This window comes from Gigantopelta aegis, chromosome 8, assembly GCF_016097555.1.
Source record: "Gigantopelta aegis isolate Gae_Host chromosome 8, Gae_host_genome, whole genome shotgun sequence".
Lineage (NCBI taxonomy): Eukaryota > Metazoa > Mollusca > Gastropoda > Neomphalida > Peltospiridae > Gigantopelta > Gigantopelta aegis.
In genome coordinates this window covers 20,356,123-20,380,720 of record NC_054706.1, presented here as the reverse complement: position 1 = coordinate 20,380,720, position 24,598 = coordinate 20,356,123, and the positions used below count along the sequence as shown (strand labels likewise).

General features: G+C 40.1%; 1 protein-coding gene across 2 annotated transcripts in view; it reads left to right on the top strand.

Annotated features, from left to right (window-relative positions):
- The window catches only part of LOC121379219, a 33,010-nt gene that overhangs the window by 5,269 nt on the left and 3,143 nt on the right, over nucleotides 1–24,598 (top strand). Inside the window, exons 3-8 of one of the 2 annotated variants that reach the window (XM_041507725.1) lie at nucleotides 4,101–4,148; nucleotides 4,910–4,957; nucleotides 6,466–6,513; nucleotides 16,275–16,367; nucleotides 22,942–23,034; nucleotides 23,877–23,932. In XM_041507725.1, coding sequence (XP_041363659.1) covers nucleotides 4,101–4,148; nucleotides 4,910–4,957; nucleotides 6,466–6,513; nucleotides 16,275–16,367; nucleotides 22,942–23,034; nucleotides 23,877–23,932 — 386 coding nt within the window. The remainder of the gene's footprint in view (nucleotides 1–4,100; nucleotides 4,149–4,909; nucleotides 4,958–6,465; nucleotides 6,514–16,274; nucleotides 16,368–22,941; nucleotides 23,035–23,876; nucleotides 23,933–24,598) is intronic. The other variant, XM_041507726.1, reaches the window with a different exon arrangement.

The following is a 24,598-nucleotide window of genomic DNA, read 5'->3' as shown; positions in this document are numbered from 1 at the left end:
ACTCCAGCCGTGTCGGCTGTTCCGCCGCCGCCTGGTTTTCCAGTGCGGTCGGTGCCTGTTTCCACCCATGATCGTTTTGGCGATGTGGGGGTGACACATGGACGGAGGTTTGTTCCCGTCCCTTCCCTTCAGGGTCAGCCGCGGTCTTCGGTGCCACCGGTTTTGAGGGAGGACTTCCGAGAAAGATTTGCCTTCCGGTTCCGGTTTGGAGTCGGAAGAGGTTTCGCCTCTGTCCCGCCTGCAGAAGATTTCTATTATGCAACGGTTCTGCAATTCGTAAGTAACGAAGTCCGACTTGTATGCGCTGACACTTTCCCAGCGGAGGTGGCTGTTCCCACTATTCAGGGCGTTTCTTTTGGAAATCGATCGCTGGTGGTGAAGGCTCCGCGGCCGGAGCTTTGTTTTCTGCTTGCCCAGGAAGCACACGAATCCTTACTGGAGATTGATACTTTGATCGCTGGCACTGATCGTATCATGGGAGCGGTGGTGGAAGAGTTTCCAGCGGCTTTAGCCATCGGGAAACTCTTACCCGGTACGAAGCTGGCTCAGCGTCTTGCTCGGGAGCAGCGCATTTCGGTGCGCACACTGCACGGGTTGTTGGGACATCTCGAGTCATTGGCTGCATTGAATGTGCAGTTCAGACGATTCAAGAGACCTCTCCAGTGGCATCTCTCACGTGTGTAGGACGGCCGCTGTTGGGATACGTTGATTCCGGTGGGGCCTTGGTTCATGCAGACGATCCAAGAGTGTCTGGTCGACAAGTGCTTGTCCCAGGTCATTCCCTTACACCCTCTTGCTCCGGAGTTGGTCCTGTTCACCGATGCTTCCCTAGAGGGGTACGGTGCGCATCTTGGGGATCAACATCTGTCAGGTGTGTGGAGTGCCTTCGAAAAGAGCCTCCATATCAATCTGCTGGAGATGGAAGCCGTTTGCTGGGCTTGCCTCCAGTTTCGGAGCATTATTCGACATCGTCGAATTTTGTTGAGGTGCGACAACATGGCGGTAGTCGCATACCTCAATCGTTGGGGTGGCACCAAGTCCGAGTCACTGAGTCGCTATGCCTTGGAGATCCAGGAATTGTGCGATCAGTGGGGGATTATGTTGACGGCAAAACACATTCCCTCTTCAGTCAACGTCTTGGAGGACGCCTTGAGTCGTCGTTCACCTGTCCAAACAGAGTGGATGGTGCAGGCAGGATTCTGCGTTTGTGGGGGAGTCCACAAGTGGATATGTTCGTGACCAGGCTGAACCACCAGTTACCGGTGTTTGTGTCACCGGTTCCCGATACTCTGGCTCTGGAGTACGATGCGTTGAGCATGGACTGGACGGGGTTGGATCTGTATACCTTCCCGCCCCCAGTCTTACTCAGCAAGGTTCTAGCCACGGTCGGAATGCAACTGCGTCGAGTGACGCTCGTGGCGCCGGGTTGGGCAGCCCAACAATGGTTTCCTCAGCTTCTGTCACTGTTAGTGCAGGAGCCGGTGCGCTTGCCACCCCTTCCGCGTGGAGGTTGTCGAGTTTTCCCTGCGAGGCAGAGGCTTTTCGGAACGAATTGCTGAACTCGTCTCCTCTTCGAAGCGCTGGTCAACTGAGTGAGTTTACCAATGCCACTTGAGCGCTTGTGTTCGTTGGGCAGGTGAACGGGATTTCGATCCCTTATCACCTACTGTCAATGACTTAGCTGAATACTTTCTGGCCTTGGTCCAGGAAAGGAAGCTTAAAGTTCAGACAGTCAAAAGTCATCGTTCTTCCATCTTCACTACTCTCAGGCAGTGTGGTCGGACAGACTTTTCCACGAATCGCGTATTGCATGATTTACTCAAATCTTTGCAATCCACGGTTGAGAGGCCTTCCATTTTGCCAAAATGGGACGTCTTTCTGGTTCTTCATGCGCTCAAGGGTCCGCCTTATGAGCCATTGCGGTTTGCCACTCTTCGACTTTTGACTTGGAAGACACTTTTCCTGAGATTCATGCTTTCTTGCATGATTTGGTCGATTATAACTCTGATGGGTCGGTTACGTTGCGGACTGATCCCATCTTTGTGGCTAAGAACCAGATGCCAGGAGAGGAGTTTCCTCCGGCAATCTTTCAAAGTTTGTCTCGTACGTTGCCTTCTATTCCTTGGATATTATCAAGGTGATGAATGCAGGAGTGTGGAAGGGTCGACATACGTTCGACCGCTTCTATTTTCGAGACATGGCAGTTGGTCCCGATGGTACTAGACGTATCCAGTCGGTGATTGCTGGTCAGCAGGTTGTTTCTGTACGACGAGCCACGAGACGAGGGAGACCTCTATTCCGGTAGGCAGCTCGTACAGGTCGTGTCGGGAGATAGTTGAGCCACCTTTTTGGGGAAAGGGTGTGGTTGCTATCTGGGGCAGTCTAGTGGTTTCCTTTCACTTGTGAGATGGTTTTGCCTCACGCGATGGGTGGAAGATGTTTATCAATTCGGGTATTGATATTTAATAGTCACTTAGACTTTTATACCTCGTATGTCTTGGTTGTCTTACACCTTGTCATTACTTGAGACGATTCACGTTGGTCGAATGGGTAAGTCCTCATGTTTTCTTACCTCCTCCCATTAATGTTGAATTCACGTGCTCTAACGGTGTTAAATCACGTCCGTTATAGCATAGTTGTTGTGCTAGTACAGTAAGTTGAATAAGACTATTAGAAAATTTGTTTCTAATTTTCTTTATTATTCATACTTACCTAGTACTAGCACAACAACAGTAACCTCCCACCCGCCCCTAGGAGGTCTTCCCTGGATTCGGTCATTACGGACTTTGAATCGAGGACGATGGTCTGCCCATGCGCGGATATGGATATACATCCGGCAAGGGAAGACAATTCTGCAGTGGAGGAGATGACTCAGGTTGTATAGCATAGTTGTTGTGCTAATACTAGGTAAGTATGAATAATAATGAAAATTAGAAACAAATTTTCTAATTAATTCACTGTTTTTATATCCATACCTTTATTTGACACCCAATACTCTTGGGCTGGGGTGTCGTTACACATTAATTAATTCATTGTTTTTATATCCATACCTTTATTTGATACCCAATACTCTTGGGCTGGGGTGTCGTTACACATTAATTAATTCATTGTTTTTATATCCATACCTTTATTTGACACCCAATACTCTTGGGCTGGGGTGTCGTTACACATTAATTAATTCATTGTTTTTATATCCATACCTTTATTTGATACCCAGTAGTCTTGGGCTGGGGTGTCGTTACACATTAATTAATTCATTGGTTTTATATCCATACCTTTATTTGATACCTAATACTCTTGGGCTGGGGTGTCGTTACACATTAATTAATTCATTGGTTTTATATCCATACCTTTATTTGACACCCAATACTCTTGGGCTGGGGTGTCGTTACACATTAATTAATTCATTGGTTTTATATCCATACCTTAATTTGACACCCAATACTCTTGGGCTGGGGTGTCGTTACACATTAATTAATTCATTGGTTTTATATCCATACCTTTATTTGACACCCAATACTCTTGGGCTGGGGTGTCGTTACACATTAATTAATTCATTGGTTTTATATCCATACCTTTATTTGACACCCAATACTCTTGGGCTGGGGTGTCGTTACACATTAATTAATTCATTGTTTTTATATCCATACCTTTATTTGACACCCAGTACTCTTGGGCTGGGGTGTCGTTACACATTAATTAATTCATTGTTTTTATATCCATACCTTTATTTGACACCCAATACTCTTGGGCTGGGGTGTCGTTACACATTAATTAATTCATTGGTTTTATATCCATACCTTTATTTGACACCCAGTACTCTTGGGCTGGTGTGTCGTTACACATTAATAATTCATTGGTTTTATATCCATACCTTTATTTGACACCCAATACTCTTGGGCTGGTGTGTCGTTACACATTAATTAATTCATTGGTTTTATATCCATACCTTTATTTATGTCCTAATACTCTTGGGCTGGGGTGTTGTTACAGATTAATTAATTCATTGGTTTTATATCCATACCTTTATTTATGTCCTAATAATCATGGGCTGGGGTGTCGTTACACATTAATTAATTCATTGGTTTTATTTTTTACAGGTACAGACAGTGGTATTGGCAGCACTTCATCTTCGGTTCTTAATCAAAGTATGTTGTAATGCCGTTTTAAATAACACACTTGTTAAAGGACTGTTATCATAGTAAGAGTTTACAGGAGATTGAACCGTTGTAGGAAAGGGGGAGGACCCAATTTTTTTAATATAATATTTTTTTTTTTTTAACTACATGATAAAGGTGTATAGAACATTTTATCTTTATATCGTCAGGCATTGCAAAACAAGTCTGGAAAACATTAATTAATTCATTGGTTTTATATCCATACCTTTATTTGATACCCAGTACTCTTGGGCTGGGGTGTCGTTACACATTAATTAATTCATTGGTTTTATATCCATACCTTTATTTGACACCCACTAATCATGGGCTGGGGTGTCGTTACACATTAATTAATTCATTGTTTTTATATCCATACCTTTATTTGACACCCAATACTCTTGGGCTGGGGTGTCGTTACAGATTAATTAATTCATTGGTTTTATATCCATACCTTTATTTGACACCCAATACTCTTGGGCTGGTGTGTCGTTACACATTAATTAATTCATTGGTTTTATATCCATACCTTTATTTATGTCCTAAAACTCTTGGGCTGGGGTGTCGTTACACATTAATTAATTCATTGGTTTTATATCCATACCTTTATTTATGTCCTAATACTCTTGGGCTGGGGTGTTGTTACACATTAATTAATTCATTGGTTTTATATCCATACCTTTATTTATGTCCTAATACTCTTGGGCTGGGGTGTTGTTACAGATTAATTAATTCGTTGGTTTTATTTTTTACAGGTACAGAAAGTGGTATTGGCAGCACTTCATCTTCCGTTCTTGATCAAAGTATGTTGTAATGCCGTTTTAAATAACACACTTGTTAAAGGACTGTTATCATAGTAAGAGTTTACAGGAGATTGAACCGTTGTAGGAAAGGGGGAGGACCCAATTTTTTTAATATAATTTTTTTTTTTTTTAAACTACATGATAAAGGTGTATAGAACATTTTATCTTTATTTCGTCAGGCATTGCAAAACAAGTCTGGAAAACAAATTTTCAAATAGTTTAAGTATAAGGGCCATATTTGACACCCAATACTCTTGGACTGGGGTGTTGTTACAGATTAATTAATTCATTGGTTTTATATACATACCTTTATTTGACACCCAATACTCTTGGGCTGGGGTGTCGTTACACATTAATTAATTCATTGGTTTTATATCCATACCTTTATTTGACACCCAATACTCTTGGGCTGGGGTGTCGTTACACATTAATTAATTCATTGGTTTTATATCCATACCTTTATTTATGTCCTAATACTCTTGGGCTGGGGTGTCGTTACACATTAATTAATTCATTGGTTTTATATCCATACCTTAATTTGATACCCAGTACTCTTGGGCTGGGGTGTCGTTACACATTAATTAATTCATTGTTTTTATATCCATACCTTTATTTGACACCCAATACTCTTGGGCTGGGGTGTCGTTACACATTAATTAATTCATTGTTTTTATATCCATACCTTTATTTGACACCCAATACTCTTGGGCCGGGGTGTCGTTACACATTAATTAATTCACTGGTTTTATATACATACCTTTATTTGACACCCAATACTCTTGGGCTGGGGTGTCGTTACACATTAATTAATTCATTGGTTTTATATACATACCTTTATTTGACAAACAATACTCTTGGGCTGGGGTGTCGTTACACATTAATTAATTCATTGGTTTTATATCCATACCTTTATTTGACACCCAATACTCTTGGGCTGGGGTGTCGTTACACATTAATTAATTCATTGGTTTTATATACATACCTTTATTTGACACCTAATACTCTTGAGCTGGGGTGTCGTTACACATTAATTAATTCATTGGTTTTATATCCATACCTTTATTTATGTCCTAAAACTCTTGGGCTGGGGTGTCGTTACAGATTAATTAATTCATTGGTTTTATATACATACCTTTATTTGACACCCAATACTCTTGGGCCGGGGTGTCGTTACACATTAATTAATTCATTGGTTTTATATCCATACCTTTATTTATGTCCTAATACTCTTGGGCTGGGGTGTCGTTACACATTAATTAATTCATTGGTTTTATATCCATACCTTTATTTATGTCCTAATACTCTTGGGCTGGTGTGTCGTTACACATTAATTAATTCACTGGTTTTATATCCATACCTTTATTTATGTCCTAATACTCTTGGGCTGGGGTGTCGTTACAGATTAATTAATTCATTGGTTTTATATACATACCTTTATTTGATACCTAATACTCTTGGGCTGGGGTGTCGTTACACATTAATTAATTTGTTGGTTTTATTTTTTACAGGTACAGACAGTGGTATTGGCAGCACTTCATCTTCGGTTCTTAATCAAAGTATGTTGTAATGCCATTTTAAATAACACACTTGTCAAAGGACTGTTATCATAGTAAGAGTTTACAGGAGATTGAACCATTGTAGTAGAGGGGGTGGACCCAATTTTTTTAATATAATCTTATTTTTTTCTTTTTTTTTAACTACATGATAAAGGTGTATAGAACATTTTATCTTTATATCTTCAGGCATTGCAAAACAAGTCTGGAAAACAAATTTTCAAATAGTTTAAGTATAAGGGCCATAACTCTGTCAAAAAGTCAAACTTGATCTGTAACAGTACATGATAAAGCTATACACAAAATGTCAGGTCACTATTTCAAGGCTTTCTGAAAAAAAAGTCTGGGAAAACAAATTTTCATATCTCCTAAGTTCAAGGGCCATAACTCCATCAACAATGAGTAAATTGCCATGAAAATCAAACTTGATCTGTAACAGTACATGATAAAGTTATACACAAAATTGCAAGTCAATATTTCGAGGCATTCTAAAATAACACTTGGAAAACTATATGAGGGACAAATGGACGGACAGACAGACAGACAGAAGGACTGATATGAAACCTTTTGTCCCCTCTGGTTGGACCAGTAGGGGTCTACTAAAGACCGACATCTGGCCTGAGCCCCCAACTAGAGACTGTGCCCCACCCACCCCCAACTCCAGATGTCATTCCGATGGGCCTGTATACAGGGGCAAATCCAGGATTGCATAGAAAGGGACAGGATATGGCCTCAGACCACAATTAATTACATTATGTTTTTTCTCATATAGCCCCAGTGGCTGTAGCACTTTTATTAATTTCACCAGGCCATTGGCATTTCACAAGAAACCTTACCTGACTGGGGCCATTGAACACTCAAAAGGACGACCCCTGTTGTCCACCTCATTTTTACGTTATATCAATGTAAACAAACACACGTGGGCTAAGGGACCGAATCACACCCATTTCTGTGCATTTTATACAAATGTTGCATGACTTCAAGATGCTGGGGGGGGGGGGACAGTATGCAGTAAATACAGGCAATAAAAAGAATATTCAATACCAAATATGTCTGTTGGAGCCGGTGAAATAGGTGCCGCATTCTGCGTCAAATTATTCCAAATAGTGGAATGGTAATTCTGCAATAACTTTAAAAGTTACAGACATTTTTCTGAACAACAAAAAGAAATTTGCTCCTTGTTGTGTTCTCTGCCATTGAAATATGGCAGTTGGCAGGAATATGATTTTTTTTTGTTGTTGGTCAATTTAATTTAAATTGATACATTTTCGAAAAAAAACACCTCCACAAAGTCCATTTAAAAAAATAAAGTTAAACTTTAAAACTGTTAAATTTTGGATACTGCACACAGTCAACATATGCCAATTGCAAATGAGTATTACTCGAGTGTCATTCTGGTGAGGGTAATTAGCAAGGTGTCTGTACACCGCAACAGGTCACACCTGAATGCAGAGAAAATGGTACCAGCCTGCAAAGATGCAGTTCAGAATATACAGGGAACAAAAAAACCTGTCAACTGCCACTGCATTGAAATGTTTTAATGTATCGAAACTGAAGGTGACATCACACATGGCCTGGTAATATATAAGTGTGGACATGCATACCACAATAAGTATTTCACTGTTTTATACACTACAAGTCGCATCCATGGAAGGCAATACAAGACGAAAGACACAGTTCAAGAACGGACATACACCTTGGAATAAGGGTAAAACTCTGCCACATGAACATGCAAGTCCAGAATCAGAGACTGAGAAGTTGCGACCTGTAGTCCGGATGAATAGAGAGGAGTTTTCCTTGGTCACGAAGTCGAGTTCCACTTCAGCCACCATCTCCACTCCAGATTGCGAAGGTGCGTCACAGCCAGTCCGGCTGCTACGTCCCATTAAGAGTAAATGAACTGCATCTGAAATGAAAGAAGAACAACAGTGCAAAGACAAAGAAAAAATAATGGACAATGACAGAATGGTAGATGCATGGAATGCAGCTTTCAGATACCACTCGACAGCTTCCCCTGAGTGCAACAAGCCTGAAATGCAGATATTAAAAGAGGTTAAGTGGGGTCTTTGTTGGAAAATCACACTACACTGTGTGAAATGTGACTTCACTGCTCCTGAAAGAAAACTGTACAATGAGGTGAAGACAAATAAACCTGGCCCAAATGCAGTAAAAAGTAATGTGGGTCTTGCTATCGGTCTCCAAGATACTCCTGTCGGCAATACGAGAGCAAGAAAAAAAGAAGAAGTTTGTTTTATTTAACGACGCTGCTAGAGCACATTGATTTTTTATCTTATCATCGGCTATTGGACGTCAAACATATGGTCATTCTGACACTGTTTTTAGAGGAAACCCGCTGTTGCCACATAGGCTACTCTTTTTACGACAGGCAGCAAGGGATCTTTTATTTGCACTTCCCACAGGCAGGATAGCACAAACCATGGCCTTTGTTGAACCAGTTATGGATCACTGGTCGGTGCAAGTGGTTTACACCTACCCATTGAGCCTTGCGGAGCACTCACTCAGGGTTTGGAGTCGGTATCTCGATTAAAAATCCCATGCCTCGACTGGGATCCGAACCCAGTACCTACCAGCCTGTAGACCGATGGCCTGCCACGACGCCACCGAGGCCGGTTACAAGAGCAAGAGTGCTATTGGCAAACATGGACATTCCACCACTGTGTCGCAGCAGCATGCAGAGAACATCATACAAGGTATCAAAAGCTGTAACAGATCTAAATGAAAAAGATATGGCAGAAAAAGTTGAGTTACAGAAAGACATTAACATGAAACGTGGAAATGAACGCGAGGAAATTAACATTGCCATGAATGGGAGATACAACTCAACGACAATAACAAGTCGGAGGAAACCGGGCCAGAATGCATCACAAGCTATAGGACTTGCAGTTGAAACAATGACTGAAAGAAAATTCATCATAAGTGCCTGCTTCCAGAATAAACTTTGTTGGACCGGAGCCTGGTTAAGAAACAAAGGTATTCACGTGATGTGTCCCGGTGGTCATCCTGACTGCACAGCAAACTTGCCGCCATTTGCCCTGCTGTCAGAATACGAGATGGGGAAAAGATATCGGAACAGACTTGGCTCTACAAGGTATTCTGATAAGATATGTCACTACAGATGGAGATTCCAGATCATCTGCTGGAGTTGATAGTGCTTTGAACCTTCTAGATCCAATGTGGGAAGTGCAGCGGCTAGCCGATCCAACCCACTTAGGTCAGAGTTAGTTTCATAAGTGTTACAAAGCTAACTTTAGTCCTGACATGTTTAGTGGGCCCACCCATGAAAAAAAGCGTGAAGCACAAAAAGTATTCAGCCAGGATATGAAAGCAAGGTGCAGTTTAATTCTTAAGGAACTAATGAAACTACATGCTGGTGATATCAATACACTGAAACGAAACTTACCAGTGAGAGTGCGAATAATTTTTACATGCTCATATACCACTAGAGTTTCGAGCATGTCCATTCCGGGGCCTGTCTCTGGATAGCCAGGGGCTTGTCCTGGGACAGAAAAAAAATTAGCGGACAATTTTACATCCAAAAATTAAATAGTGGGCCTTTAAAATTTTGATGCGCATCTCTAATATAATTAATAAAGAAAATTCTACTATTAAATTTGGTCGCTAGATTAGATCGGGTGATCAAAACGAAATTAGATAAGATCGGTGGCCTGACTCGGGATGGGATGGGGGGGGGGGGGGGGGGGTGTAAAGTTGAAAATTGGCAGAATTTTGAAAATAGCAATTAGTTAAAAAGTTAATAGAATTTAAAAAAAGAAAAAAGTTAAAAGCCAGAAATAAAAAGAATTGACTGCTTGGTCAAATATTTATATAATTTGGAGCATTTTAGAAGGACAGTTCAAAAATAAATAAGAGAAAGAAGAGAGGATCGGACTATTTAATAATATTAAAAAAAGAAAGTAATTTCAACATAAACTTTTGAATGAAGGTCTAAAAGTTTAACGTCCGATCTTTATGTCCACGTGAGTGGCCTCGTTAAGGCCGTTAGGGTGTACAGCTTGTAGGGACGAGATGGGTTGCATCCTGTCAAGAAAACCCCTAGATTGACAGTCGATAGACATTGAAGGTGTAGTGCTGTGCTGAAATACACTTCTTAGAGTGGGGCGGTCAATCTTCCAGTGCTGCTAGGACAGGCTCGGACATGTAGAGACTAAACGTGAACAACTGTGGCGTTCTGCAGAATGGCCGTCATACGAGTCACGAAAAAAGTAAGTCAACATAGTCAGATGGAGAAATGATGTGGAGGCAAGGAATCTCGCTAAAAAAGAATCCAACCTTGTGGTGCAGACTGTCGAAACGAGAAGTGTTCCAGCGTTCAAACAGTTCCAATGGCCGCATACATCCCAGTAGAAAACTTCACTTCGCTGATAAAAACAACAAAAGTGAAGGATCCCCAAGTCGAGCTGCGAAAGCACGTGCAGTGTGCACAAACACGTCTTTACCGTGACGAGCTCCAGACTGGGAATGCGAAACTTACCAAAAGTTCTGTAATCAACATTTTCATGCTACGGTGGTGATTGTTCAAAGTGTTCACGGTACTCCGTCATCTGCAGTGGTGGAGTAACGAACAACTGGTGGCACTGATCCATGTTCCTGGGTACACACTGAATCACAGAGCTGAATATGACAAAGTGTTAATACTGGAACTTCTGAAGATTAAACTTAGTATTTCAGCTGTAGAGCAAATGAAACTGTATACAGACACACAGAAATGTGAGGCTGCAAATCGTTCTCTCAGTTTCCTTACCTAAAAATGTGAACTATTCACGGACGATGACTGGAAGAGCTGCATCCACCATCCATAAGCTGAACAATGCCCCGGGAACGTCGACGATAGAAAAATGCAAGTACTGTGGCATCGAACTGTCAGCTTGGGTGAGGCATTCATTACATCAGATGGACAAAGAGTCTAACTATCAAAAAAGATACCAAAAGAATCCACAGGTGGTTAAAAGGCACTTAGTCCAGCATGGAAGTAAAATTAGAGATCACTTACAATATAAACATTTACACAGCGATCAGCAAGCTGACTATAAGAAAGGATTATTAGATATTGACAGTCAAAGAGCAGATAACTCCTGTGACCACAGTTATTCAAAATAGTTTTTGTGACAAAGTTTCAAGTTATACATATAATGTAGGAACTATCAGTTTGCTTGATAGCATTTCTGCTGTGGACATAAACCCTAGACATTGAAGAGTGAATTTAAACATTCCAAAACAGTCATGTGAATAAATGTATGATATTGAATAAATGTATGATGTGAAATTTATATGTGATTTTATGACATAATTTTTTTAATTTAAATTAACCTTTGTTATTGTTTTACATTCTTATATGTTTTGCATGCTGAGATGCAAGAGGCAGGGGGGTATTGTCCATGTCCCTGACAGACATTCCTGTTCACACATTGTATTCGTGAGCTGTTTATTGCATGTGGCTCAGCAGATAAGTGATCTTTAAAGATACAAAGACGGTTATGGCACAGGTGACTGATGTCTCTGTCATCTATGTCCATCTCCTTATTAAAGACCATGAAGCTTAATCTGTGAGCATTTACTGTACGATACTGGCCTGTGATTGGTGATTTGAATTTAATAGCACCATATTCATTTGGTCTGGGGGGCCCATTCCATATTATACATTTCATGATTAGGCGCAGGATCACATTTTGAAAAAATTACCCTCTTGTATTTTTTGAAGAAATCCTCCATTTTGACTTATTTAACCTTAACCTTCAAAGTGAGGCTGCCACAAGATGTAGGAATACATTCTGATTGAAAAAAATGACCTATGACCTGATAGGGGTACAATGAAGGCAAAAATAATGCCACAATTTGTGAAATTACAAATTTTAAAATATAAATATAATTAAATTTAATTTAATTTAAACAAAAAAAAAAAGTCATCATTCCAAACTCATTAGTTTCAGATTTCTACCTATCTTGACAATTAACATGTACATTTTCAGACCTGTAACTATCCTAGTTACCTGACAATTAAGTATCAAAGTGTGTCACCCTGTGTCAAACATCCCACTATATCAGGCCTCGGACCACAATTAATTACACTATATGTTTTCTCATATAGCCCCAGTGGCTGTAGCACTTTTATTAATTTTACCAGGCCATTGGCATTTCACAAGAAACCTTTCTTGCCTGGGGCCAATGAACACTCAAAAGGACGACCCCAGTTGTCCACCTCATTTTTACGTTGTATCAATGTAAACAAACATACGTGGGCTAAGGGACCGAATCACACCCATTTCTGTACATTTTATACAAATGTTGCATGACTTCAAGGTGCTGTGCGGGGACAGTATGCAGTATCAAGTGTAAACCAAGTGCACATATTCACCAACTGCATCCTCTTCCCTGTCAAACCCAGTGTAACAATTCAACATACAAAGCAGCATTAATCACATAACAAGAAAACTATATTTTCTCGCATTCATTTCTGTATTTTGGGCAACCAAATGGGTGGATAACTCTAGTCGGACCAAAATTGTGTTCACCATGACACTCAAACTGACATATGGCATTTACATACATATGTCAAGTTGCATACAGGCAATAAAAAGAATATTCAATACCAAATATGGCTGTTGGAGCCGGTGAAATAGGGGACTGCAAAAGGCGACATTCTACATCAAATTATTCCAAATAGTGGAATGGTAATTCTGCAATAACTTGAAAAGTTACAGACAATTTTCTGAACAACAAAAAGAAATTTGCTCCTTGTGTTCTCTGCCATTGAAATATAGCAGTTGGCAGGAATATGATTTGTTTTTATTTTTGTTTAATTTACTTTAAATTGATACATTTTCAGAAAAAAAAACCCTCCACAAAGTCCATTTAAAAAAATAAAGTTATACTTTAAAACTGTTAAATTTTGAATACTGCACACAGTCAACATATGCCAATTGCAAATGAGTATTACTGGAGTGTCATTCTGGTGAGGGTAATTAGCAAGGTGTCTGTACACCGCAACAGGTCACACCTGAATGCAGAGAAAATGGTACCAGCCTGCAAAGATGCAGTTCAGAATATACAGGGAACAAAAAAAGCTATCGACTGCCACTGCATTGAAATGTTTTAATGTATCGAAACTGAAGGTGACATCACACATGGCCTGGTATATATAAGTGTGGACAAGCATACCACAATATATAAGGGCCCTATGGGCAACCTAGGGAGACACCACAGCATCGTAAAGGTCTAAAATTAACGAGCCTCTCTCGATTCACTAATATCAAAACCTATATTAGCTTGGCCATTTACCTTTCGACCGACCGTTCAAAATTGCGTCAAATTCCCGCAATCAAATTGCGCACCTTTTCTCTTTGGCATTTAACAGCTCCATTCAAATTCCATAGCACCACCACCACCCCCACCCGCCTACTACCGATTTGATCGGGCTGCTGGTGCTCCCTTGCACCTGCCAGTGCAGGCGCTCCCTCCTCTCCCCTCTCCCCTCCCCCCACCTTTCCTGTCATGGATGGAGGAGCCGGCCAAGGCCGGCTCTTGTGCCCATGACAGGCGTGCGCTACAACAGCTTGTTCTGAATGTGCACGTAAAACCCTATGACATGACATGACCACAATAGGTATTTCACTGTTTTATACACTACAAGTCACATCCATGGAAGGCAATACAAGACGAAAGACACAGTTCAAGAACGGACATACACCTTGGAATAAGGGTAAAACTCTGCCACATGAACATGCAAGTCCAGAATCGGAGACTGGGAAGTTGCGACCTGTAGTCCGGATGAATATAGAGGAGTTTTCCTTGGTCACGAAGTCGAGTTCCACTTCAGCCACCATCTCCACTCCAGATTGCGAAGGTGCATCACAGCCAGTCCGGCTGCTACGTCCCAATAAGAGTACATGTACTGCGTCTGAAATGAAAGAAGAACAACAGTGTAAAGACAAAGAAGGCATGAGAATAATGGACAATGACAGAATGGTAGATGCATGGAATGCAGCTTTCAGATACCACTCAACAGCATCCCCTGAGTGCGATGAGCCTGAAATGCAGATGTTGCCAACTAACAAACATTTTAATTAATGACTAAAAGTGCATATTAAATACATTTTGTCTGCAGAAAATATTACTGAGTCACTGTTTATTAATTGTACATAGGATGAAAAACTTTTAATTTTATATATGTTTCTGATAATTATATACTAGTAAAAAAAAAAAAAAAAAAACCCCAAACAAACATTATTATTATTTATTAATAACAAATGGAACACTATAATTAATAGATGTTTTACTGAATGTTATTTGTTTTCTTCCAGGTTCATTTAATTATTATTATTATTTTTAAAAAATATCACTTGTCTGGGAATAAGCCCACCCTATGCTAAGTTCATAATGAGTTGTCTTGGTTCCCTGGGCTTATTTTTGGGCAAATTATGGAAGACGAAATCCAGTTTGGGCTACCTACAAACATTTGGACAACCACAAACACATTGAATATCATGCACTGATATTTAAAACAAGAAACTATATTTAGTATGTAATTGTTAAATAGAGGATTCACCACCATATTTTTTAATATGGAAAATATCAACCGAGTCTGTTAATTGGTATTTTTCAAGGCTCTGATGAGGTTGATATTTTACATATTAAAAAACTTGAGTAGCGAATTCTATTTATCCAATAACACTACTAAAATAACATTTTAATTTAATTTCACCTAAACATCACAGTACTAAAGTCGCTGCCGTCGGTAATATGATGTCATCACAATTAGCACAAATTAGTTTGACTTGCTGCATTTAACTAAATAGTATGAAAACGTTACGCTCAGGTATACAGTACTTGTTGGCTTGTAAACAAATGACCCATTCACAGTAACACATTATTAATTAGAGACCTTGCAAATTTGCATATACCTTTAAACCAGCGCTGAGTTCAGCCAACAAAAGAGGAAAATACTTTTTCCGATTAAGTTTTTCGCTTCACATCAAAACAAAAGTCCACATGGAAAACAAATAAAAATCCTTTCTCTGACCTATGTGCCCCCTTCATGGTCCATTCCATGATGGGGTGAGGGGGCTTGCATGTCTCAATGACCCAGAGAGCTATGCCAGAAGGAGTTACGGCTCCTGTTGAAGCTGGATTGGTCAATGGGTAGAGACTGGACTGATATGTACTGAGAGTGAGGCAACCCTAACAGAAACCTTGAGTTTTTAAGTCAGAAGTATTGGGCTGCAAGGCACACTCTAACAGACCACAATACCATGCCATACCTAGTTTTTAAACACTAATGCAGATTTTTTCAGTATTAGAGATATTTTTGGTAACTGAAATCAGACATCAGACATTAACTACATGTTATTGTTTAGATTATCCATTTCTGTACAGTGTTTAGGATCATCCTGGTGTTTTTAACATCACAAAATGGATTTTTCATATTTAAAACAAACAAACCAAACCGCACATGCGTCTATGAAGTAACGTTTAAGGAATAGACTTTTTAAGGGTATTTCATTGTTTCAACATCACATGTCTGTTTCACTTTTTAGTAACTTTATCCAGATGTGTTACAGGTTTGTAGATTAACTAAACGTAATCTCCATTTGAAGTAGTTGAAACTAGTGTCTGCTGTTTTATCCTGCTCAGGTCGAATGGCAAAAGCCATTAGGCAGAGGCTCAAGGCATTCACCATTCTAACCAGTGGTTCTGTATACGACTGACAGCCGTGTTTGTGTTTCTAGCTTCAGGTAATACGGATGCTGATGATGCTGATGATGCTAATGTTGAAGATCAGCCACATCTCCGAGAAGTGCATGGGAGCGCACATGGAAGAGGTAATTGTTTAATTAATTCTGTGTATATAAATATTTTGTTCATATATAGAGATTAAAAGAATCCTTCATATGTGTCCATGTGGGACAGGGCTATTCCACCCGAGGGTACATTATTTGTTGTCAGGGACGAGGCATCTCAAATTTGGGCAAAAGTTATACAGATATTCGGGCAAAATGTGCTAACCTGAGACTTTTTTACCTGGTATTTCCATGATTCTACCCTCAGAATTAGTTGTAATCCATGGACAAATGCGTAGTGATTTGTAGAGAAAACATGCTAATATGAATAAATCCAGCCTGCCCCCCACCCCCATGAAAATGAGGTAAAATTAACAGGCATATAAAATTAATTTTGCAACTAAACCCACATATAATGATGATACATTAAAAAAACACCCTACGTTTTAAACATTGTACACTCTCCCTCTTCACATATTTACTATATTAGGGGGCGATCCTCGATTATGTAAATGAATGGAGTGGGTAAGGAGTGGTCACAAAATTCTTTAAAAAAAAGCAAATTTTAGTTCATTGAAAGGCAATTGTAAAATAAAGAAGGAAATGTTTTATTTAACGATGCACCCAACACATTTTATTTACGGTTATATGGCGTCGGGCATATGGTTAAGGACCACACAAATATTGAGGGAGGAAACCCGCTGTCGCCACTTCATGGGCTACTCTTTTCGATTAGCAGCAAGGGATATTTTATATGCACCATCCCATAGACAGGACACGTTTTAAATAACACACTTGTCAAAGGACTGTTATCATAGTAAGAGTTTGCAGGAGATTGAACCGTTGTAGGAGAGTGGCAGGACCCAATTTTTTAAATAATGTTTTTTTTTTTTTTAAACGTTTTTTCTTATATGGATTAACAGCACTTAGAAAAATCTGGGTACATTGGATATAACATTATATCAGGCCCATAGGAACCAGAGGGTGGGAGTGGGGCTGGATTGGGGGGTCAGTGAGGTCGATCTATATAAACCAGCATTCTGAGAGTACTGCTAAAGCAATACATGTCCCCTACCGAACCCAACAATTTTTCATATCTCCTAAATTCAAGTGACATACTTCTGTGAAAAGTGGGTAAATCACCATGGAAGTTAAACTTGATCAGTAACAGTACATGATAAAAGTGTATACAACATTTTATCTTTATATCTTCAGGCATTGGAAAACAAGTCTGGAAAACAAATTTTCAAATAGTTTAAGTATAAGGGCCATAACTCTGTCAAAAAGTCAAACTTGATCTGTAACAGTACATGATAAAGCTATACACAAAATGTCAGGTCAGTATTTCAAGGGTTTCTGAAAAAAAAGTCTGGGAAAACAAATTTTCATATCTCCTAAGTTCAAGGGCCATAACTCCATCAACAATGAGTAAATTGCCATGAAAATCAAACTTGATCTGTAACAGTACATGATAAAGCTATACCAAAAATTGCAAGTCAATATTTCGAGGCATTCTAAAATAACACTTGGAAAACTATATGAGGGAGAAATGGACGGACGGACAGACAGACAGAAGGACTGATATGAAACCTATAGTCCCCTCCGGTTGGACCAGTAGGGGACTACTAAAGACAAACATCTGGCCTGAGCCCTCAACTAGAGACTGTGCCCCACCCACCCCCAACTCCAGATGTCATTCCGATGGGCCTGTATACAGGGGCAAATCCAGGATTGCGTAGAAAGGGACAGGATATGGCCTCAGACCACAATTAATGACACTATATGTTTTCTCATATAGCCCCAGTGGCTGTAGCGCTTTTATTAATTTCACCAGGCCATTGGCATTTCACAAGAAACCTTACCTGCCTGGGGCCAATGAACACTCAAAAGGACGACCCCTGTTGTCCACCTCATTTTTACGTTATATCAATGTAAACAAACATACGTGGACTAAGGGACCGAATCACACCCATTTCTGTGCATTTTATACAAATGTTGCATGACTTCAAGGTGCTGTGGGGGGGGGGGGGGGGGGGGGGGGGAGTATGCAGTATCCAGTGTAAACCAAGTGCACATATTCACTAACTGCATCCTCTTCCCTGTCAAACCCAGTGTAACAATTCAGCATACAAAGCAGCTACCCAGCCATTAATCACATAACAAGAAAACTATATTTTCTCGCATGCGTTTCCGTATTTTGGGCAACCAAATGGGTGGATAACTCTAGTCTGATGCCTATCAGACCAAAATTGTTTTCACCATGACACTCAAACTGGCATTCAAATACATATGTCAAGTTGCATACAGGCAATAAAAAGAATATTCAATACCAAATATGGCTGTTGGAGCCGGTGAAATAGGGGACTGCAGGTGCCGCAAAAGGCGACATTCTGCGTCAAATTATTCCAAATAGTGGAATGGTAATTCTGCAATAACTTTAAAAGTTAAACATTTTTCTGAACAACAAAAAGAAATTTTCTCCTTGTGTTCTCTACCATTGAAATATAGCAGTTGGCAGGAATATGATTTTTTTTTTTTTTTTTCAATTTAATTTAAATTGATACATTTTCAAAAAAAAAACCCTCCACAAAGTCCATTTTAAAAAATAAAGTTAAACTTTAAAACTGTTAAATTTTGAATACTGCACACAGTCAACATATGCCAATTGCAAATGAGTATTACCCGAGTGTCATTCTGGTGAGGGTAATTAGCAAGGTGTCTGTACACCACAACAGGTCACACCTGAATGCAGAGAAAATGGTACCAGCCTGCAAAGATGCAGTTCAGAATATACAGTGAACAAAAAAAGCTGTCGACTGCCACTGCATTGAAATGTTTTAATGTATCGAAACTGAAGGTGACATCACACATGGCCTGGTATATATAAGTGTGGACATGCATACCACAATGAACCCGCCTGCTACCGATTTGATCGGGCTGCTGGTGCTCCCTTGCACCTGCCAGTGCAGGCGGCCCCTTCTCTCCCCTCCCCCCACCTTTCCTGTCATGGACGGAGGAGCCGGCCAAGGCCGGCTCTTGTGCCCACGACAGGCATGCGCTACAACAGCTTGTTCTGAATGTGCACGTAAAACCCTATGACATGACATGACCACAACGAAGCAGATAGGAATCCAGACAGGCTGATAAATAACAAGTAAGATTAACCTGTTAGATATTATAATTCATCTTACCAATAAGTGCAAACTTAGATACGATTTTTGAAGGGGTGGGAAATGAAATTTAACTTCTTACGCATGTATACAGTTATTAACATATTCTTCCTACCGACAGTTGACGACCGACTTAATAAACGCATTGTTTTTGGTAGTCAAATAAAATATGCTAAGCACTAGGCTTTTAAACCAATATTTACACTATAAGGGAAAACCCCCCCCCCCCAAAAAAAAAAAAAAAACCTTCAAATTAGATAGCTAGGCTAGTATAACTCCCCCCCCCCCCCCCCGTCATTGTATTTCATTATAATCCAAAGACGGGGGGGGGGGGGGGGGTTGTGGTCCAGGATAACCGTTGAGTACACTAGAATAGGGGACTTAGGACAATAGGAACAACCTCAAGACCAAACTAGGGTTTACAAACAGACAGCATGCACCACCACAACTGTACATAGGGTGCATTGACTAATGATAACAATGCACCCGCCCCCATTTAATGGCCCAGCACGTACTATAATAAGGAGTCGGACAAAAGAATACCGGCTCTGAGTACACAATTGCACTGCACCCAGGGGAAGCCGGACAAAAGAATACCGGCCTACCCTATCCCACCCCCAAATACTTGCTGCTGGAGGTCTACTTGGTACTTGGTGACACTGAAGAGGACGACGTCATTGACTGCAACAACAACAAGATCGGGAAAAACACTATCCCACCCCCAAATACTTGCTGCTGGTGGTCTACTTGGTACTTGGTGACACTGAAGAGGAGGACGTCGTTGACTGCAACAATAACAAGATCGGGAAAATCCCCGGAACAACAGCGCCTTGCCTCCCCGGGTTGTCATGCCACGACCAGAAGCGGTCGGGCCCTTTTTAAGGGCCATATATGGGCAACCTAGGGAGACCCCACAGCATCATAGAGGTCTAATTTACGAGCTACTCTCAATTCACTAATGTCAAAACCTATAGTAGCTCTGGAACTTTCTTTTTGGCCGACCGTTCAAAATTGCGCCCAATTTCTTCAACCCAAATTGCGCACCTTTTCTCTTTGGCATAATACTTTCCTCCATTCCAAATTCAATAGCATCATCACTCCTCTCCCCCCCCCCCCCCCCCCCCCCCCCCCCCCCCCCCCCCCCTCTGCCTGCTACCTACCACAGTCAGGCTGCTGGTGCTCCCTTGCACCTGCCAGTGGAGGACGTCCGTCCCTCTCCCCCTCCCCCACCTTTCCTGTCCTGGACGGAGGAGGCCGGCTCTTGTGCCCAGGACAGGCGTGCGCTACAACAGCTTGCTCTGAATGTGCACGTAAAGCCCTATGACCTGACCTGACCTCGTACCACAATAAGTATTTCACTGTTTTATACACTACAAGTCACATCCATGGAAGGCAATACAAGACGAAAGACACAGTTCAAGAACGGACATACACCTTGGAATAAGGGTAAAACTCTGCCACATGAACATGCAAGTCCAGAATCGGAGACTGAGAAGTTGCGACCTGTAGTCCGGATGAATATAGAGGAGTTTTCCTTGGTCACGAAGTCGAGTTCCACTTCAGCCACCATCTCCACTCCAGATTGCGAAGGTGCATCACAGCTAGTCCGGCTGCTACGTCCCATTAAGAGTAAATGTACTGCATTTAAAATGAAAGAAGAACAACAGTGCAAAGACAAAGAAGGCATGAGAATAATGGACAATGACAGAATGGTAGATGCATGGAATGCAGCTTTCAGATACCACTCAACAGCATCCCCTGAGTGCGATGAGCCTGAAATGCAGATGTTGCCAACTAACAAACATTTTAATTAATGACTAAAAGTGCATATTAAATACATTTTGTCTGCAGAAAATATTACTGAGTCACTGTTTATTAATTGTACATAGGATGAAAAACTTTTAATTTTATATATGTTTCTGATAATTAGATACTAGTAAAAAAAATATTTTTAAATTATTATTTATTAATAACAAATGGAACACTATAATTAATAGATGTTTTACTGAATGTTATTTGTTTTCTTCCAGGTTCATTTAATTATTATTATTATTTTAAAAAAATATCACTTGTCTGGGAATAAGCCCACCCTATGCTAAGTTCATAATGAGTTGTCTTGGTTCCCTGGGCTTATTTTTGGGCAAATTATGGAAGACGAAATCCAGTTTGGGCTACCTACAAACATTTGGACAACCACAAACACATTGAATATCATGCACTGATATTTAAAACAAGAAACTATATTTAGTATGTAATTGTTAAATAGAGGATTCACCACCATATTTTTTAATATGGAAAATATGAACCGAGTCTGTGTTAATTGGTATTTTTCAAGGCTCTGCCGAGACAAATACCGATTAACTAGATGAGGTTGATATTTTACATATTAAAAAACTTGAGTAGCGAATTCTATTTATCCTATAACACTACTAAAATAACATTTTAATTTAATTTCACCTAAACATCACAGTACTAAAGTCGCTGCCATCGGTAATATGACGTCATCACAATTAGCACAAATTAGTTTGACTTGCTGCATTTAACTAAATAGTATGAAAACGTTACGCTCGGGTATACAGTACTTGTTGGCTTGTAAACAAATGACCCATTCACAGCAACACATTATTAATTAGAGACCTTGCAAATTTGCATATATCTTTAAACCAGCGCTCCGAGTTCAGCCAACGAAAGAGGAAAATACTTTTTCCGATTAAGTTTTTAGCTTCACATCAAACCAAATGACCACATGGAAAATAAATAAAAATCCTTTCTCTGACCTATGTGCCCCCTTCATGGTCCATTCCATGATGTGGTGAGGGGGCTTGCATGTCTCAATGACCCAGAGAGCTATGCCAGAAGGAGTTACGGCTCCTGTTGAAGCTGGATTGGTCAATGGGTAGAGACTGGACTGATATGTACTGAGAGTGAGGCAACCCTAACAGAAACCTTGAGTTTTGAAGTCAGAAGTATTGGGCCGCAAGGCACACTCTAACAGACCACAATACCATGCCATACCTAGTTTTAAAACACTAATGCAGATTTTTTCAGTATTAGAGATATTTTTGGTAACTGAAATCAGACATCAGACATTAACTAGATGTTATTGTTTAGATTATCCATTTCTGTACAGTGTTTAGGGTTTTCGTATTTAAAACAAACCAAACCGCACATGCGTCTATGAAGTAACGTTTAAGGAATAGACTTTTTAAGGGTATTTCATTGTTTCAACATCACATGTCTGTTTCACTTTTTAGTAACTTTATCCAGATGTGTTACAGGTTTGTAGATTAACTAAATGTAATCTCCATTTGAAGTAGTTGAAACTAGTGTCTGCTGTTTTATCCTGCTCAGGTCGAATGGCAAAAGCCATTAGGCAGAGGCTCAAGGCATTCACCATTCTAACCAGTGGTTCTGTATACGACTGACAGCCGTGTTTGTGTTTCTAGCTTCAGGTAATACGGATGCTGATGATGCTGATGATGCTAATGTTGAAGATCAGCCACATCTCCGAGAAGTGCATGGGAGCGCACATGGAAGAGGTAATTGTTTAATTAATTCTGTGTATATAAATATTTTGTTCATATATAGAGATTGAAAGAATCCTTCATATGTGTCCATGTGGGACAGGGCTATTCCACCCGAGGGTACATAATTTGTTGTCAGGGATGAGGGATCTCAAATTTGGGCAAAAGTTATACAGATATTCGGGCAAAATGTGCTAACCTGAGACTTTTTTACCCGGTATTTCCATGATTTTACCCTCAGAATTAGTTGTAATCCATGGACAAATGCGTAGTGATTTGTAGAGAAAAGATGCTAATATGCTAATATAGTACTTGTTGGCTTGTAAACAAATGACCCATTCACAGCAACACATTATTAATTAGAGACCTTGCAAATTTGCATATACCTTTAAATTTGCATACCATTATTAACCAGGTTAATACACTAAATTATCACATGGGTTTATGACATGGATATCATGGGTAAGTTTTAGGATGAACAATTTTATTAGTCGGAAACATTTTACAATGGCAGCAAACTCAGGATAGTCTCTTTACTTTTGTGGGGCGGGACATAGCCCAGTGGTAAAGCACTCGCTCGATGTGCGGTCAGTCTGGGATCGATCCACGTTGATGGTACCATTGGGCTATTTCTCGTTCCAGCCAGTGCACCACGACTGGTCTATCAAAGGCTGTGGTATGTACTACCCTGTCTGTGGGATGGTGCACATAAAAGATCCCTTGCTGCTAATTGAAAAGAGTAGCCCATGAAGTGGCGACAGCGGGTTTCCTCTCTCAATATCTGTGTGGTCCTTGTTGAGTGCGTCGTTAAATAAAAGATTTCCTTCCTTTACTTTTGTTTTTCATCTCTATTGCAGGTATTATTACACAAGAGACCGAACCGCCAGCTGAGAAACACTTGAGTTCATCTTTGGTAAGAAGACTAGAAGTAGAATTACTGTTTTGTTCATCACCACCACTAGATCACATTGACTGACTTTTTAAAAGTCAAACGTTTGATAATTCTGAAAACGTCTTCACAGAAAAACAAGTATCATTTTCCCATTATCAAAAATGGATCTTATATATGCACACTCCCGACAAGCAGGATAGCACATACCACAGCCTTAGGAGGTTAGGAGGGGCTTAAATCCCAATAAGAGTATGATTCAACCACAGCCTTTGATATAGCAGTCATGTGGCACTGGTTAGGAGGGACTTAAAGCCCAATCAGAGTATATTTCAACTGAGGTGGCTATTGGATGTCAAACATTGGATAATGTTTACCAATAGTCTTCAGAGGAAACCAGAGAACACTTTGTTTTCAAATTCTTGATTAGTGATATTTCTAGATAACTGAAAATTGATTAGCAACTACTGTTTAATGTTCTGAAATTATGCTGCGATCTCTGAAACTTGTGAAGTGAATCGCGACACGATACTGAACAAAATGTTCCTGGGAAACCAATTACATTTTTCCGTTAGTAAAATGGGATCTCATATGTACCTTCCCACATTTCATTTCAATTCAACTTATTTCGTGCTTATATCCAATTAAGGTTCAGGCACGCTGTACTGGGCACTTCAGCTATCTGGGCTA